The sequence below is a fragment of the Heterodontus francisci genome, chromosome 2 (assembly GCF_036365525.1).
Source record: "Heterodontus francisci isolate sHetFra1 chromosome 2, sHetFra1.hap1, whole genome shotgun sequence".
Taxonomy (NCBI): domain Eukaryota; kingdom Metazoa; phylum Chordata; class Chondrichthyes; order Heterodontiformes; family Heterodontidae; genus Heterodontus; species Heterodontus francisci.
In genome coordinates, this window is record NC_090372.1 from 117,592,782 (window position 1) to 117,610,959 (window position 18,178).

At 42.5% G+C, this 18,178-nt stretch overlaps 1 protein-coding gene across 2 annotated transcripts in view; it reads left to right on the plus strand.

Moving 5' to 3' along the window:
* sgce (sarcoglycan, epsilon) overlaps positions 1-9,087 on the plus strand; it is a 125,442-nt gene extending 116,355 nt beyond the window's left edge. For both annotated transcript variants that reach the window (XM_068009915.1, XM_068009908.1), the window contains 2 exons: positions 84-127; positions 5,911-9,087. In XM_068009915.1, the coding sequence (XP_067866016.1) occupies positions 84-127; positions 5,911-5,927 (61 nt within the window). In that variant the 3' untranslated portion in view covers positions 5,928-9,087. The remainder of the gene's footprint in view (positions 1-83; positions 128-5,910) is intronic.
* Positions 9,088-18,178: the final 9,091 nt, after the last annotated feature.

The window sequence follows — 18,178 nt, forward strand, 5'->3', positions numbered from 1 at the left end:
AGACAAAAATCATTCTTCACACCAGATGCAGAATTTGGTTCTAGCTCAGTTTTGTCTAATGAGGTTGTGTCTTGTCTTTGCAGAAATCACCCATTACAGACGCAGCTCCCCCAGCAGCAAGATGCAGGTCAGTATCCACCATCTCTCTCACCAGCCATTCCCTGCTCAAACCACTATCATATTGATTATCATGCAGCATAATTGAAGAATAACTGTAGAGAAAAGCCTTCTCATGAATGTGTATTTTTTATTTAATAACTGTATTAGTTAACTGTATCAGATTACAGATTTTGTTACAATCAAAATACTTTGGCTCAGATATTGCATGTTGGACAAGGGGTGGTACTGTTATGTCAGTATACAGGGGAATAGGACCCTTGGATAACACGCTTCATGTACTGCTGTCATAAAGGCCCATTCCATTTTTGTGCGTGCTAATATAACCAAAACAAAGCCATTTGCTAATTTGCAGAAGATTTTTTCTTTTCAGTGGGTATAGTCTTATCAGAAGGAAAAAAAATAAATTCTTAATTCATAATCAAATTTTTTACTTCTTCATTCTTGCTTTCCTGATTGGAGGAGAATTTTATATGTCGACATTTCTGCAATTTGAGGCAAGTACAAACTAGTATAAAGATTTTCCATCATTTTATTTAAAAAGACATTTCTAAGTCTTTTTTAATCCCTTTCCATTAAAGCCAAGCATCATCTACAGGGTAAACCATTGATCTGAGCACAAATGATCAAAAGCTTTATGGCATGTGAACTCAATTTGAACTGGCACCGTGCCAACAGGTTTAATTTTAATATGAAGGCTGTGTTTTGATTTTTTTTTTATATATCAGGAAGGACATAACATTTATTTACTATGTAAATGAATATTTCCTCCTATTTCTCATGTGCATGCTGATTCAATGTCAGATTCCACATGTATGCTGACTACACCTAGCTCGATCTCATCACCATCACTCTCGACTCCTTCACTGCCTCTGATTTGTCACTCTATATCCAACAACCAGTATTGAACGAACAGAAATTTCCTCCAATTGAATATTGGGAAGACTGAAGCCATTGCCTTTGGTCCCCATCACAAGCTTTATCAACTGATTCCATCCCCCCTCCCTGGCCACTGTAAGGCTAAAATAGACTGAGCGTGAAATCCATGTGCCCGGATCTTTGGATGCAGGAGCTGCAATTCGCGGCGTGCTTGGGCCTGTTCAGATTGAGGTGGGTAAGACGCAAAATTTATATACCCATCTCATCTGAATGATTTAGGCACTATTTCCTGTGCCTCCAGTGCGGCGCTCTCCTCAATACAGCCAGGGAGCTTTGCGTACAGCAAGAGGCACAGCAGCATTGCTGCAGATCATGTGGAGGCAATCTGCTCTTTGTTAAAGGCAGGCTGCCTCTCAAAGGAAAGCTGCACAAAGAGATTGCTGCAATGGAAATGATTGCAAACTGAACTCTAGGGCAGACAGAACGATCCAGATTGACGGATGTGGAGCTGGAGGCATAAGTGTTGCAAGTGGACAGAAGGAAAGACACCATGCAGCTGCTAGATGGCCAGCAGAACCTCAAGGACCATGCTTGGGAGGGAGTGGGAGCAACTGGTCAGGAAGGTCAGCTGCAGGGCCTGGACCCAAGGGCATGGGAGCAGTACCACAAGAGCTCTAATGACCTCACATGGGTGGTCATGGTCAATGAATGCATCTTCAGATGACATCTCACACTGCTCAATGCACCACATTCTCATCACTCACTTTTCATGCATAACATCCAGCTACTCCACCTCATGCTCACACACCTACCAATGCTGTCAGCCTTACCCCATCTCTCACTGCTTCCATATACCTCCAGCTATTCACACGATGCTAAACAACCATTGATATTCTATACTCCCTCTTGCAGGACACGATGGCACACAATAGAAGGGAGCAGAGCCAGCGGGGTTCGAGGACGCTTTCACCTTTTGAGCCTTCGAAAGGAGATGGTTCTCTGCATCATGGTGTTGGCTGAAACAGGGCCCGCAGCATCCGCGTTGCTGAGAACATTGAGAATATGAAGGCATCTTTCAGCTATATGCCCCTTCTCAATTCCGAGCACGACCCTCATCCTGCTATTTGACATATGTAAGGTGCCAAGGGTGTGACCATACCTCTTTCTGTTTCATACTTTCTTCAAGAGTTGACAATGCAGGCATTGCCAGGACCTGCGTTGTTCAAATTTGGAATCCTGGTGTCACATCAGCCGATTTAGCTGTGTTATGTAAGGATAGCACCAATTTACATGTGCATCCACATTGCTGGAGAACACCCCACAGGCTGTGCAGATAGTGCAGCGGCATAGCCTGTCCTCGGGGAAGCCAGGTAGGCCTTTATCTAGCGGCACTAAGCGTTCGCCAGAGCTAGCGGGCAGCCATAAAGACAGGGCTAAAATGTGGCGAGTCGAAGAGACTTAGTAGTTGGCAGGAAAAAAGACAGAGGTGCAAGGGGGGAGAGCCAACTGTGCAAGAGCCCCGACAAACAAATTTCTCTGCAGCACCTGTGGAAGAGCCTGTCACTCTAGAATTGGCCTTTATAGCCACTCCAGGCGCTGCTTCACAAACCACTGACTACCTCCAGGCGCGTATCCATTGTCTCTCGAGATAAGGAGGCCCAAAAGAAGAAAGAACTAAGTGATGGAATTTCAAGGCCACTATTTGCAACCTTGGTGTCCTAATTGACTGAGCTGAAAGTCTGACCCTAGCTTCTCTCCATTATTAGGATTATCGTCTTCTACCTCCATAAATTCGCCCATCTCTATCTCTGCATCAGCTCATCTTCTGCTGAAACCCTCAACCATGCTTTTGTTATCTCTAAACTCAACTCTTCCAATCCTGTCCTAGCCAGTTTTCCACCCTCCATAAACTTGAGCTCATCCAAAACTCTGCTGCTGTATCTTCAGTCATCACTCTGCTCGCTGGCCTAAAGTAGCTCCTAGTCTGGCAACACTTAGATTTTAAAATTCCCATTCTTCTGTTCAAATCCCTCCTTGCCCTAGTATCTACCTATCTGTTTAAACTCTTCTAGCCTGACAACCCTCAGATCTCTGTGCTCCTCCAATTCTGGTCTCTTATGCATCCCCGATTTCCTTCACTCCACCATTGGCAGCTGTGCCTTCAGTTGCCTACACCCAAGCACTGGAATTCTCTCCCTAAACCTCTCTGCCCTTCCAACCCTGTCCTCCAAGTTGCTTATTAAAACCTGCCTCTTTGACCAGGCTTTCAGTCACCTGTCTTAATATCTCTTTGTGGCTCTGTATCAAAGTTTGTCTGATGATAATGCTCTAGTGAAACACCTTGGACATTTTAGTACATTAAAGGTGCTAAAAATGCAAGGTGTTGTTATTGAATTTACATTTCTGCTTTTAAATGAAACAAATATCCACAGTTTCCATTCAGGGCAAAGCAGCCTGCTTGATTGGCACCCCATCCACAAACATTCACTCCCTCCACCACCGATGCACAGTGACAGCAGTGTGTAACATCTACACTATGATCAGAAACTCAAGCACAATGACACTTCAGCTGGGCTACTAGGTAAATTGTCCCAGCGTTATTCCATTTCTGGAAGAAACATTGCTGTTTTTTTTGCCATTAACCAGCAATTTATATCAGCCATGGCTCAGTGAGTGAAACTCTTGCTCGAGTCAGTAGGTCGTGGGTTCGAGTCCTACGCCGTAGATATGAGCACATAATCTGGAATGACACCTCAGGCAATTCGATTCACGCCGCGTGATGTCAAGAAACGGCTGAAGGCACTGGATACTGCAAAAGCTATGGGCCCTGATAACATTCCAGCAATAGTACTGAAGACGTGTGCTCCATACTGGCCGTGCCCCTAGCCAAGCTGTTACAGTACAGCTACAACACTGCCGTTTACCCGGGAATGTGGAAAATTGCCCAGATATGTCCTGTACACAGAAAGCAGGACAATTACTGCCCCATCAGTCTACTCTCAATCAACAGCAATAACCTGCTCACTGATGCTCAGTTCGGGATCCACCAGGGCCACTCAGCTCCAGACCTCATTACAGCCTTGGTTCAAACATGGACAAAAGAGCTGAACTCGTGAGGTGAGAGTGACTGCCATTGACATCACGGCAGTATTTGACTGAGCTAGCATCAAAGAGCCCTAGCAAAACTGAAGTTAATGGGAATCGGGGAGAACTGATAAGTGGCAAGTAACATTCATGCCACCCAAGTGCCAGGCAATGACCATCTCCAAAAGGAGAGAATTTAACCATGTCCCCTTAATGTTCAATGGCATTACCATTGCTGAATCCCCCACTATCAACATCCTGGGGGGGTTACCATTGACCAGAAACTGAACTGGAGTCGCCACATAAATACTGTCGCTACAAGAGCAGGTCAGAGGCTGGGAATTATGCAGTGAGTAACTCATCTCCTGACTCCTCAAAGCCTGTCCACCAGCTAGAAGGCACAAGTCAGGAATGTGATGGAATAATCTCTACTTGCCTGGATGGGTGCAGCTCCAACAACACTCAAGCAGCTCGCCACCATTCAGGGCAAAGCAGCCCACTTGATTGGCACCCCATCCACAGACATTCACTCCCTCCACCACCGATGCACAGTGTCAACAGTGTGTACCATCTACAAGATGCACTGCAGCAATTCACCAAGGCTCCCACTTAGAAAGACAAGGGTAGCAGTTGCATAGGAACACCAACTGCAAGTTCCCCTCCAAGCCACACACCATCCTGACTTGGAACGATATCGCCGTTCTTTCACTGCTGCTGGGTCAAAATCCTCGACCTCTCTTCCTAACAGCACTGTTGGTGTACTTACCCCCACGTGGACTGCAGTGGTTCAAGAAGGTTGCTCACCACCACCTTCTCAAGGGCAATTAAGGATGGGCAATAAATGCTGGCCTAGCCAGCGATGCCCACATCCCAGGAACGAATAATTTAAAAAATGACTGTAAATGGAGTTTCCACTGCTCTTCTGGCACAGTTATAAGAAATAGGAGGAGGCCATTTGGCTTTTCAAGCCTGCTGCACCATTCATTATGATCCTCTGAGGAAATTCACAATCACTGTGTTTAGGTTACAGAAGTACTGTGCAAGAGGCAGTTCAGCAATACTCTTCGGGAAACTGTGGCATAATGATATCACTGAACTAATGTAAAGGTCTGGGGTTATTGCCCTGGGGACATCGATTCAAATCCCACCACGCAGCTTTAAAGTTAATAAAAAAAAAAATTTGGAATTGAAAGCTAGTCTCAGTAATGGTGTCGTGAAACTATTATTGATTGTCATAAAAACCCATCTCGTTCACTAATGCCTTTAGGGAGGGAAAGCAGCTCTCCTTAAGTGGTCTGGCCTACATGTGACTCCAGACCCACAGCAGTTGGTTGATTCTTACCTGCCCTCGGAAATGGCATAGCAATGCACTCAGTTGTCAAGGGCAATTAGGGACGGGCAACAAATGCAGGCCTTGCCAGTGGCACCCACATCCCGTGAAAGAATAAAAAGGTGATAGTGTTGTGGAATAGGGTATATTCAGGATCTTCTGCTTGTAATTTGGCCATAAGATATGAGCAGAAAAGGTCCGTGCAGCTCATAATTGGAAATTTGTGTGGTCAGTCCACTAGCGAGAGAAAATGAAGACTAGCGGTGTCAGCAGCAGCATTTGTATTGCTGCTGTGGAACTCCTTTTAGAAATGAGAGCAAAACCACTTCGTTTGGTGAGCTTGACAACAGCAGCACTGTTACCAAAGTCTGGGCTGTTGTCATTATCAGTGGAATAAGGTAAATCAGTCTACTGCCTGCCCCTACCTAGCTTACACTATTGTGGGAATCTTGGACAATTCCAGTGATGTTCAATTAATGAATCTATCCATCTATGTTTAGGTAAATGGCAAACCTGAGGAAGGAAAACTGAATGAAGCATTTTCCTGATATCAGATTCCACTTCGGAAGGTTATTCCTCTTCTGTATACTGACCAAATGCATGATGACGAATCTGGTTATAGTATGTGTATGTTCTGAATTTAATGTTTGATACCAGTGTTTGACGCTGTTCCAGCATAACAAATGCAATATTTGCTTTTTGTGCATCGAATTATACAACAAGCCTGTAATATTTATTTTTTGCGGAAAAAAGCTAACCCTTAACAGGGAAAACTTTGTTACAGGTAGAAGGAATTTTGTCATAACTTGCCTAATAATGTCCAATACATTGTGCTATTAATAAATACCTGACATTTTACCATCAGTTTCAGTAAATTGTAACACTTCTTACTTTACATATTGCATAATACCTCTTTTGGCAACTTGATATGAACACAGCAAGCCAGTTAACTGTGTGTGGTCATGGGGGCCAGAACTAATATTGTGGACTCCCATTAAGTCTCACAGCACTAGGTTAAACAAAGTCAAGGAAACCTCCCAATCACCACCAACCTTTCCATCGCCCACCCTCCACCAAGCAGCCAATGAATCAATAGTTCTCGCTGATGTGCACCCAACTTGCAACTAAGCATCATAACCCTTAATGCTCCCCACATTTTCACTTACCTTTTTAATGCAGCATTATCAGCCTTCTCCAAGAACTCATCCAGTCCTTGAAGATTTGATAAAACTGAGCAGAAAGCCAATCTCAGGATATAGAATAGGGAACAATGTATTGGAGAAAATGATTTAAGACTCAAACTAGAAACGTCTAAAATGCAAAAAAAAATGCAAATACTGGAAATCTAAAATAAAAGCAAAATCTTGATAGAGGTTTTGATGTTCAGGTGTGTACCTTTCATTGAACTAAAAGATAAGTAAACAGAAAAAAAAACAAGAACGGGGAGAGTAAGATAGAATCAAGAAAAGCCCATCACAGAGGGCGTTAATAGTTAAATGACCTTAAAATTGCTCAATAGAAAAAAAGGACATAAAAGATCGGTGAGGTGATAGAAAGAAAGCCGGTTTGTGCTGGTTTCTTTGCCTTATAATTGGAGAGCAGTGAACAAGGACTCACCAAGGGGGAGCTAAAACAGTGTGTTTAAAAATAAAACCCTGTTACAGTAAGACCAGGTGAAGGCTGAAATGGAACCTCTTTCTCACCTGTTCATAACAATACAGTTACCAGGTTTCTTTAAAAAAGACAAAATTATCAGTTTATTATTAAACAGGTCTTAACCAGTAATGAAGTAAAACAAACACACATCAAAATGTTTAAGGTTTCCTTTTTACCCAAGTCTCATCACACACACACACTTGTATATATTATCTTATATAATATATATAGATTATATATAATAAATATACACACACGCACACCAGTTAACCAAAAAAAAAGGGATTTTTTGTTACAGACAAAAAAAACTTTGGGTAGATTACTTGCGTATTTTGGAAGTAAACAGCAGATGAGATATTTTATTCCAAAACTGGCATACAGTCTACCTTCTGGGTACACGCAGACAGGTCACTGGGATCTTTTAGAACAGTTCGTTTCAGGTGGCATTGAAAAGTAATTTAGCAGGCTTTCTTCAAAGACAGGAAACGAGATGAATCGGCACAGTGGACTTCACAGGGTCCTTCCTTGGGAGTTTCTGGAAAGTGAGCTGGGTTGTGGTCTTCTGGCCTTCCTTGACACTTCAGCAGACTTGATTTTATCTCATTCGAGGAAGTAAAACACACACTAACCACACTGACCCTCAACCAGAAAGCTTATGAGTTTTCTGCCCATCCCAGGTGCTCTGCTACTGTTGGGCTTGTCCAATCAAAGGGGCGCTCGTCACTTCTCTGCCCCCTTACCAAAGTTTCTGTTCTATCTTTAGCTTGAGTCATATGACAACCAGTAACATTGTTGCCAAATTAGTTCTTCCAGTGGCCCCCTTGATTACAAAAAACTGGTCCAACATTTATTTAGGTTAACTATAAATTCCTTTTAAAAATATTTTTAACAAAAACCTGAATCACTTTCATAACATCTCCACCCTCGGAGGAATGAAACGCCATTTTTAAATGTGTTTCATTACACAGTGTGGCAAAATAAAAGACAAAAATTTGAAAACATTTTACACTCATACTCATTTACTCTTTTATTATAGTTAATACAATTATGCTTTGTATCCTCTGTTCATTCAGAAATCTCGAACAAAGTTAGGTTCTCAATAAAGCTTCTGCAATAACATTATTTTTGCCTGCAATGTGGACAATCTTCTGTAATAGCGTTAGGTGGATTTTTTTTGTATTAAAACTTCGGATTCTGTGTTTTTAAAAATTGAAAAAGAATTTCAATGGACATTGAGACACCTGCAACTAGTTGAACTTTATGGATGTTTTGAAAGGAAGTTCAACAAAGGCTGAACTGATAAACAAGGACTGGAATCCAGGCAATTTCAAGGAAACCAGGGCTTCACATCAGAGCTACCCTGTTATGACTAGAGATAATTTATGACTGGGCATGTGACTTGTTTATGGAAGGTTTTGGTTTCAGTTTTGAACTTTAAAATGCTAGTGTGTTTGGACAAAAGCAGGCATGTGAAATTTGATTTTTGACCTGCTTGGAGATAAGAAGACCCAGAAATAGTATTACCTCTCTGTAAAGGAATGCTGCATCTCGAGAAGAAACCCTGTATTTCAAATGTGGCAGATTCCTATTGCCTCCTGTTTCTGAAGAATCCCTGCATCGAGCTATACTGTTACCCTGGGTTTAAGAAATCCAGAATATTGGAAGAAACCTTTTACTGCTATACTGCTGCTGTAAGACCCAACAAGATCCTTGTTGCTGCACACCTGATGTAAGACTTTATGTGAAGCCTTCTACTGTTGAAGTTCTTGGAACACCTACCCATCACAGACTGCTCATCAACCTCGCCTGGAAAGGCTTCGAGTGGCAGCTAACCATTCGACTTTGGGACACCTCGCCAAACCGAAGAACCTCCTTCCAGATTGTGATAACAGCTGTAAACCAAAATCCCTTTTTTCCCTAGTTAACCAGTTTTTGGATGTATGTGCGTGTGCATGAAGGCTTGAGAAAATAAGGAGCTTTAATATCTCAATTCGTATATAGATTCACTTCATTATTATAAAACCAAGTCTTGATCAATAAACAGTTAAATTTTGTATTTGATTTAAAAAACTGTGGTTTATTCAGGGACAAATAGACTATCTAATTGGCTGTTTCAGTAAGTGGGAAAATTTATTGTTACACTGTGACCTGTGGAGAAGTGGGACTGAGTTCACAGTGCACTCCTCCTGCCTCGGTCGTAACAATAGTAAACTCCATTGGAATAGTTTGGCATTCTGGTTTTAAAATTTTTCCATAAAGTCTATCACCAAATCAGTCGACTGCACCTTCCAAATAGAGCCCCTCAGTTGTTCTAAACGAGGAATTGGGTAGGAGTCTGTTTTTGTTACAGCATTAACTTTTCTATAATCTACACAGCGTCTAGTTGAACTGTCAGGTTTAAGCACTAATACTACTGGTGAACTCCAGCTGCTTTGATTGTGTTCTATTAGGTTATTTTCCAACAGGTATTGGATTTCTGCTTTCACCTAGACTTAAGCGGTTAGAATGTTGTTTTACAGGAACGGATTCCCTGACATCCACATCATGTGTGGCTGAGATTGTACATCCTGACGTATCCCTACAGACTCTTTTAAATGCTGTGAGTTGCCTTAGAGAGGTCTTCTCGTTGGTCTGCATCTAAATATGAAAGTATAATGTCCAATCTTCCTAGCAATTCACTATTAGCTAACCGGATAGTAGGAGGTTCAATTTGAGAATTGCCTAGGCCTCCTTCTGCCTCATACTCATTATCCCTTTCATACGAACATAAGAATTAGGAGGAGTAGGCCACTGGGCCCTTCGAGCCTGCTCCGCCATTCAATAAGTTCATGGCTGAACTGATTACTCCACATTTCCACCTACCCCCGATAACCTTCCACCCCATTGCTTATCAAGAATCTATCTACCTCTGCCTTAAATATATTCAAAGACTCTGCTTCCACCGCCTTTTGAGGAAGAGAATTCCAAAGACTCTCGACCCTCTGCGAGAAAAAATTTCTCCTCATCTCTGTCTAAAAATAAGGGGTCGCCCATTTAAAACAGTGACCTCTAGTTCTAGATTCTCCCACAAAGGCAAACATCCTTTGCACATCCACCCTGTCAGGACCCCTCAGGATCTTGTATGTTTCAATCAAGTCGCCTCTTACTCTTCTAAATTCCAGCAGATACAAGCCGAGCCTGCCCAATCTTTCCTCACAAGACAGCCCGCCCATTCCAGGTATTAGTCTAGTAAACCTTCTCTGTACTGCCGCCAACGCATTTACATCCTTCCTTAAATAAGGAGACCAGTTCTGTCCACAGTACTCCAGATGTGGTCTCACCAATGCCATGTATAACTGAAGCAAAACCTCCCTACTTTTGTATTCAATTCCTCTCGTGATAAATGATAACATTCTATTAGCTTTCCTAATTACATGCTGTACCTGCATACTAACCTGTTGTGATTCATGCACTAAGACACCCAGATCCCTCTGCATCTCTGAGCTCTGCAATCTCTCACCATTTAGATAATATCCTTTTTTTATTCTTCCTGCCAAAGTGAACAATTTCACACTTTCCCACATCATATTCCATTTGCCCACTCACTTAACCTATCTATATCTCTTTGTAGTTCCGTTATGTCCTCTTCACAAGTTACTTTCCTACCTATCTTTGTGTTATCACTCAACCAAACCATTGATATCTTTCTGGAGTCTATGGCTATCCACTTCACTATCAACTACACGGCCAATTTTTGTGTCATCAGCAAAGTTCCCAAATCATACCTCCCACATTTAAGTCCAAGTCATTGATATATACCACAAACAGCAAGGGACCCAACACTGAGCCCTGTGGAACACCACTGGAAACAGCTTTCCATTCACGAAAACATCTGTCGACTACTACCCTTTGTTTCCTGGCCCTGAGCCAATTCTGGATCCAACCTGCCACATTCCCATGTATCCTATGGGCTTTCATTTTACTGACCAGTCTGCCATGTGGGACCTTGTCAAATGCTTCAAATGTGTAGACCACATCCACTGCACTACCCTCATCAATCCTTGTTACTTCCTCAAAAAACTATTTCGTAAGACATGACCTTCCCTTAACAAATCCATGCTAACTATCCCTGATTAATCCATTCCTTTCTAAGTGGCAGTTTATCCTGTCCCTCAGAATAGATTCTAACCATTTACCACCAGAGGTCAGACTGATCAGCCTATAATTATTTGGCCTATCCCTCACACCCTTTTCATGCCCTCATAATTGTCCTTATTTAAGTTTAAAATACTCGTCTTGGACACACTCTTCTCTCCCTCAAACTGAATATAAAATATAAACAGATGTTAAGCTAACTGGCCTGTAGTTTCCTGCTTTCCATCTCCCTTTTTGAATAAAGGAGTTACATTCGCCATTTTCCAATCTAACGGAACCTTTCTGGAATCTAGGGAATTTTGGAAATTTAAACGAACGCATCAACTATCTCACTAGCCACTTCTTTTAACCCCCTCGGATGAAGTCTGTCAGGATCCAGGGACTTGTCAGCCCACAGCTCCAACAACTTAATCAGTACCATCCCGTCTATATCTTCCCGTAACCTAAGACGCTCCACCTCACTGTTAACCACTCGGCCAATCTTTGTGTCATCCGTGAACTTACTGATCCTACCCCCCACATAGTCATCTATGTCGTTTATATAAATGACAAACAATAGGGGACCCAGCACAGATCCCTGTGGTACGCCACTGGACACTGGCTTCCAGTCACTAAATCAGCCATCTGTCATCACTCTCTGTCTCCAACAGCTAAGCCAATTTTGAATCCACCTCATCAAGTTACCTTGTATCCCATGTGCATTTGCTTTCTTGATAAGTCTCCCATGTGGGACCTTGTCGAAGGCTTTGCTGAAATCCATGTAAACTACATCAACTGCACTACCCTCATCTACACACCTGGTCACATGCTCAAAAAATTCAATCAAATTTGTTAGACAATGACCTCCCTCTGACAAAGCTATGCTGACTATTCCTAATCAAATTTTGCCTCTCCAAATGGAGATAGATTCTCTCCTTCAGAATTTTCTCCAATAGTTTCCCTACCACTGACGTGAGACTCACTGGTCTGTAGTTCCCTGGCTTATCTCTGCAACCTTTCTTAAATAGTGGGACCACATTAGCTGTTCTCCAGTCCTCTGGCACCTCCCCGGTGCCAGAGAGGAATTAAAAATTTGGGTCAGAGCCCCTGCAATCTCCACCCTCGCCTCCCACAGCATCCTGGGACACAAATCGTCCGGACCTGGAGATTAGTCCACTTTTAAGCCTTCCAAAACCTCCAATACCTTGTCATTCCCTTACAGCCCTTCAGGTGCATGCCTAGATACCTTTTAAAAGATTTGAGGGTTTCTGCCTCCACCACAGTTCCTGGCAGTGAATTCTAGACACCCACCACATGTCCCTTCTAATCCTTCTACCAATCACGTTAAATCCGTGCCCCCTGGTAATTGACCTTTCTGCTAGGGGAAACGGGCCCTTCCTGTCTACTCTCATCTTGGCCCCTCATAATTTTGTATACCTTTATTAAGTCACCCCTCAGCCTCCTTTGTTCTAAGGAAAACAACCCTAGCCTATCCAATCTTTCCTCACAGCTGCAACTTTCGAGCCTTGACAACATTCTTGTAAATCTCCTCTATACTCTCTCCAGAGCAATTATGTCCTTTGAGTAACGTGGTGACGAGAACTGTACACAATACTCCAACTGTGGCCTAACCAGCGTTTAAGTTTCAGCATTACATCCCTGCTTTTGAATTCTATACCTTGGCCAATAAAGGAAAGCATTCCAAATGCCTTCTTCACCACTCTACCTACCTGTCCTGCCACCTTCAGTGACCTGTGGGCATGCACTCCAAGGTCTCACTTCTTCTACCCCTCTCAACATCCTCCTGTTTATTCTGTATTCCCTTGCTTTATTTGCCCTCCTCAAATGCATTACCTCACACTTTTCTGGATTGAATTCCATTTGCCACTTTTCCACCCACTCAACCAATCCCCCATAATTATTGCTGTATCTTTCTGACAAACTGCCATTATTTCTTCCTTTATACCCCATCCTACAGTGTGGTTAATGTTAGGTGGCCTGTACACGACTCCCACAAGTGACTTCTTGCCTTTATGATTTCTCATCTCTACCCAAACTGCTTCTACATCCTGGTCCCCTGAATTCAGGTCATCCCTCTCTATTGCTTTAATACCATCATTAATTAACAGAGCGACTCCACCTTTTCCTAGCTCCCTGTCCTTCCTAAATGCCATGTACCCTTCAATATTCAAGTCCCAATCTATGTTGTCCTGCAGCTATGTCTCTGTAATGGCTATCAGATCGTACTTATTTCTATTTACGTGCTCAGTTTATGTTTTGTTTCGAATGCTACATGCATTCAGATAGAGTCTTTAGTTTTGTCCATTTATTTTTGTAACCTCTAACCTTATCTGTTGATTTACTCTTAGATTTATACACTCTGTCCTTTCCTGTTACAGTCTATCATTTCCCATATTAATACCTTTCTCTCTTGCCTTGTCTCTACTCCTTGATTTACCCTATCTTCCCAAATTTGATCCCTTTCCCCCACTATTCAGTTTAAAACCCCCTCTACTTCCCTACTTATGTGGCTCACTAGAACTCCAGCCCCAGCACAGTTTAGGTGTAGACTGTCCCAACGGTACAGCCACCACTTTCCCCAGTACTGGTACCAGTGCCCCACGAACCAGACCCCACTTCTACCACAGCAGTCTTTGAGCCACACATTAATTTCTCTAATCTTATATGCTCTGTGCCAATTTTATCAGTGAGCACCCCATTGTTCTGGCGCGGTGGAGTCAGTCTGTTGATGATTCTATGTAAATTGCACTGGCCATCTTGGCTGCTGGCTTTTTAAAAAAAAAGTTATTTGTAACAATTTCCAGTAAAAGTCCTTGGGAAGGTTCCAACTGATGAAATTAATCTTTCCCATTTGGCATGTAGAGCTTTCATGACACCATGTGGGACCTTGTCAAAAGCCTTGCTGACATCCACATAGACCACATAAACTGCACTACCCTCATCAATCCTCTTCGTCATTTCCTCAAAAAATTCAATCAAGTTAATCAGACACGACCTTCCTTTTACAAATCCATGCCGACTATCCTTGATTAACCTGTGCCTTTCTAAGTGACAGTTTATCCTGTCTCTCAGAATTGAGTTCAATAATTTGCCCACCACTGAGGTTAGACTGACTGGCCTGTAATTATTCAGTCTATCCCTCACTCCCTTTTTAAACAAAGGTACAAAGTTAACAGATCTCCACTCCTCCAGCACTACACCTTTATTCAGTGAGGATCGGAAAATGATGGTCAGACCTTCCACTGTTTTTTCCCTGGCTTCTTAAAACAATCTCGGGTACATTTCATCCAGCCCTGGTGACTTATCCACTTTCAAGGATGCTAATCCCCTTAATACTTCCCCTCTCCCTATGTTTATCACATCCAATACTTCACACTCCTCCTCCTTTACTACAGTGTCTGTATCTGCATCACCGTCTCCCCCCCCCCCTTCCTTTTATGAAGACAGTCGCAAAATATTCATTAAGAACCATGCCCACATTCCCTGCCTCCACACACGTTATCTTTTTGGTCTTTTATGGGCCCTATTTCTTTCCTTAGTTATCCTCTTACTCAATGTATTGATAAAACAGCATTGGGTTCTCCTCGATTTTATTTGCCAATATTCTTTCATGCCGTTTCTTTGCTTTCCAAACTTCCTTTTTGATTTCACCCCTCCACTTTCTATACTCCTCTCGACTTTTTGTAGTATTGAGTTCTCTGTGTCTGACACAAGCTTTCCTTTTCTGCCTCATCATACCCTGTAAGCTCCTTGACATCCAGGGCTCTAGATTTGGCTGTCCAATCCTTTCCCTTTGTGGGAACATGTTTACTCTGAACACCTTGAATCTGCCCTTAAAATGCCTCCCGCTGCTCTGACACCGATTTACCTTCAAGTAGCTGTTTCCAGTCACTTTTGCTAAATCACTTCTTGGCTTAGTAAAATTGGCCTTACCCCAATTAGAACTTTAAGTTCTGTTCTATCTCTGTCCTTCTCCAAAATTACGTTAAAACTAACTGAATTATGATCACTACCACCAAAATGCTCTCCCACTGCCACTCCTTCCACCTGCCCAGCTTCATTATCTAAAACCAAATTCAGAACCGTGCCCTCTCTTGTTGGTCTTGCTACATACTGGCCAAAAAAGGTTCTCCTGAATGCACCTTAAGAATTCATTTCCCTTCATTCCTTTCACACTAAAACTATCCCAGTTAATACTATCCCAGATAGGTATAGGTACATACCCATGCATGGCAATGTTATATCCTCATCAGTTAAAACCTCAATTCCTCCAGCAACTCACCACATTGCATCCACAAACTTTGCCTGAACACAAATCAAAAGCATCTCAGCCTCAACTTGTTGCATGGCCCTTTAAATAGCACCAGAACAGGCACCATCTTGCTTTCTGAAGCTTGTTGTTTCAGGAGTTAAGGAAGAAGACTGCATGCACATTCATTGACCAATTTTGGCATCCTGGCATTGCATCAGCTCTGTTGAAGTCAGTGACATCAAGACCATGCACTTTCACCATTTTCAGGTACACAGGGGACATGCATGCGCTATCCAGCATGGGCTGTGTAGGAAGTAGCCAATGATGCCTCACAGGCTGCTAAAAATCAGTTAGGCCTTTGTGGCACCGCTTCTCAAATTAATTTCATGCCCTTTGAATAAGTGAAGGGGGTGATTGGGGATTCAAATGTGAATGAGGGAGTGGAAGGAAGCTTGTAATTCCCCTCCCCACCCCAATCAGAAAATTCAGTCTGCAGCCCATTGCAGCTCTTTCCTCCATTTCTCATCCAAAAGGAAAAATGCAAAAAGCAAAATTAAGAGTTAAGGGGAAATAACCAGAAAACAGCAGCACAGCAGGTAAGAGATCATATTCTTAGTTAGCATGCAACGTCCCAGAGATTAAAAATCACATACCATGGAACTGGATTCACATGTAGGCCAAACCAGACAGGTCTTCCCCAAAGGACATAGAATCATCAAATGGTTAACAGCATCGAAGGAAGCCATTCGTCCCATTGTCGCTGTGCTGGCTCCCTGCAAGAGCAACTTAGCTAGCCCCACTTCCCTGCCCTTTCCCCATAGCCATGCAAATTTTCTCTCAATTGCTCAACCAATTCTATTTTGAAAGTGATGATTCAATCTACCTCCACCACAGTCAGGCACTGCTTTCCAGGTCCTAATCGCTCACTGTTGGTTCTTTTGCCAATCATCCTAAATCAGTGTCCTCTGGTTCTCAACCCTTCAACAAATGGGAACAGTTTCTCTCTATCTACTCTTCCAGACACATCATGATTTTGAACAACTCGATCAAATCTCCTTTCAAACTTCTCCAGGAAGAACAACCCCACCTTCTCCAATCTATCCAAATAACTGAAGTGCCTCATCCCTGCAGCCATTCCTGTAAATCTTTTCTGCACCCTCTTTAAAGTGTCCTGAATTGGACGCAATGCTCCAGTTGAGATCGATCTAGTGGTTTAAAAGCTTCATCATAACTTCCTTGCTTTTGTACTCAACTTATAAAGTCCAGGATCCTGTATGCCATTTTAACCACTTCTGAACCTGCCCTGCCAACTTCAAAGATTTGTGCATATATATCCCCAGGTCTCGGTTTTTTCACCCCTTTTAGAATTTTACCCTTTATTTTGTATTGTCTCTGATTCTTCCTACAAAAATGTATCACTTCACATTTCTCTGCATTAAATTTCATCTGCCACGTGTCTACCCATTCCACCAGCCTGTTTATGTCCTCTAAATCTATTACTGTGCTCCTCACAATTCACAATTGTTCCAAGTTTGGTGTTAACTGCAAATTTTGAAATTGTGCCCTGTACACCCAGGTCTAGGTCAATAAGAAAAGCAATGGTCTTAGTACCAAACCCTGGAGAACCCCATTGTATATATTCTCCCAGTCTGAAAAACAATAATCCACCACCACTCGGTGGTTCATGTTACTCAGGCAAATTTGTATCCATGCTGCCACTGTCCTTTTATTCCATGAGCTTCAACTTTGCTTGTAAATACATTATGTGGTACTTTATCAAATGCCTTTTGGAAGTCCATGTATAATATATCAACCGCATGACTAACAAGTTAGTTAAACATGATTTGTCTTTAACAAATCTGTGCTGGGTTTCCTCAATTAATCCATATTTGTCCAAGAGACTGTTAAATGTTGCCCCAGATTCTTGTTTCTAAATGCTTTCCCACCACCAAGGTTAAACTGACTGGCCTGTAGTTGCTAGGTTTATCCTTACACTGTTTTTGAACAAGGATGGAACATTTGCAATTCTCCAGTCCTCTGGCACCACCCCCATATCTAAGGAGGATTGGAAGATTATGGCTTGTCCAGTACCATACCACTAAGTTATCTGAACTCCACATTATCAAATTTTAGGTCCATATCACTATTTACAAAGGTATCAACACTTCTCATGGTTAAGTATGTCAATATTTGCTTTTCATGCTGCTGATAAAACATTGCATACTAACCATTGGTTGGCACAAGTCACACACTACCCACTCTCATCCAGTTTCCTTTTCTTGATATTAGTTGTTTGGCCTCAAGCCTAGCACTCATATTTACCCAACCAGTTTCGAAACGTAACTATGATTTTGTCCCTTCCACAGCAACCCAATTTTCTGGCTTCATGTTTTTGATAGTAGTGACAGTAGTTGGATCTTGCAATCAGCAAACACCTTCCACTGGATTAACTCACCCTATCCTGCCCTTGGAATTAGCAGCACTGGTGCAGGGTCTGGGCTTTTCTGGTATTGCAGAGAGATGATTGAGTAGTGGATAGTGATCTGGAGGTTGGCAGCATTGCTGGGGGAGGGGATGGGGAGGAGAGAAATTTAGCATTGAAGTAGGAATCCTGGGTTTCACAGCGCTGAGACATGGGTTATGAGGCTAGCAGCACTTCTGAAGAAGAACTTGGAGTTTGGAAAAACTGGGGATGCATTGGGGATGATGGTGCCATTAGCTTTATT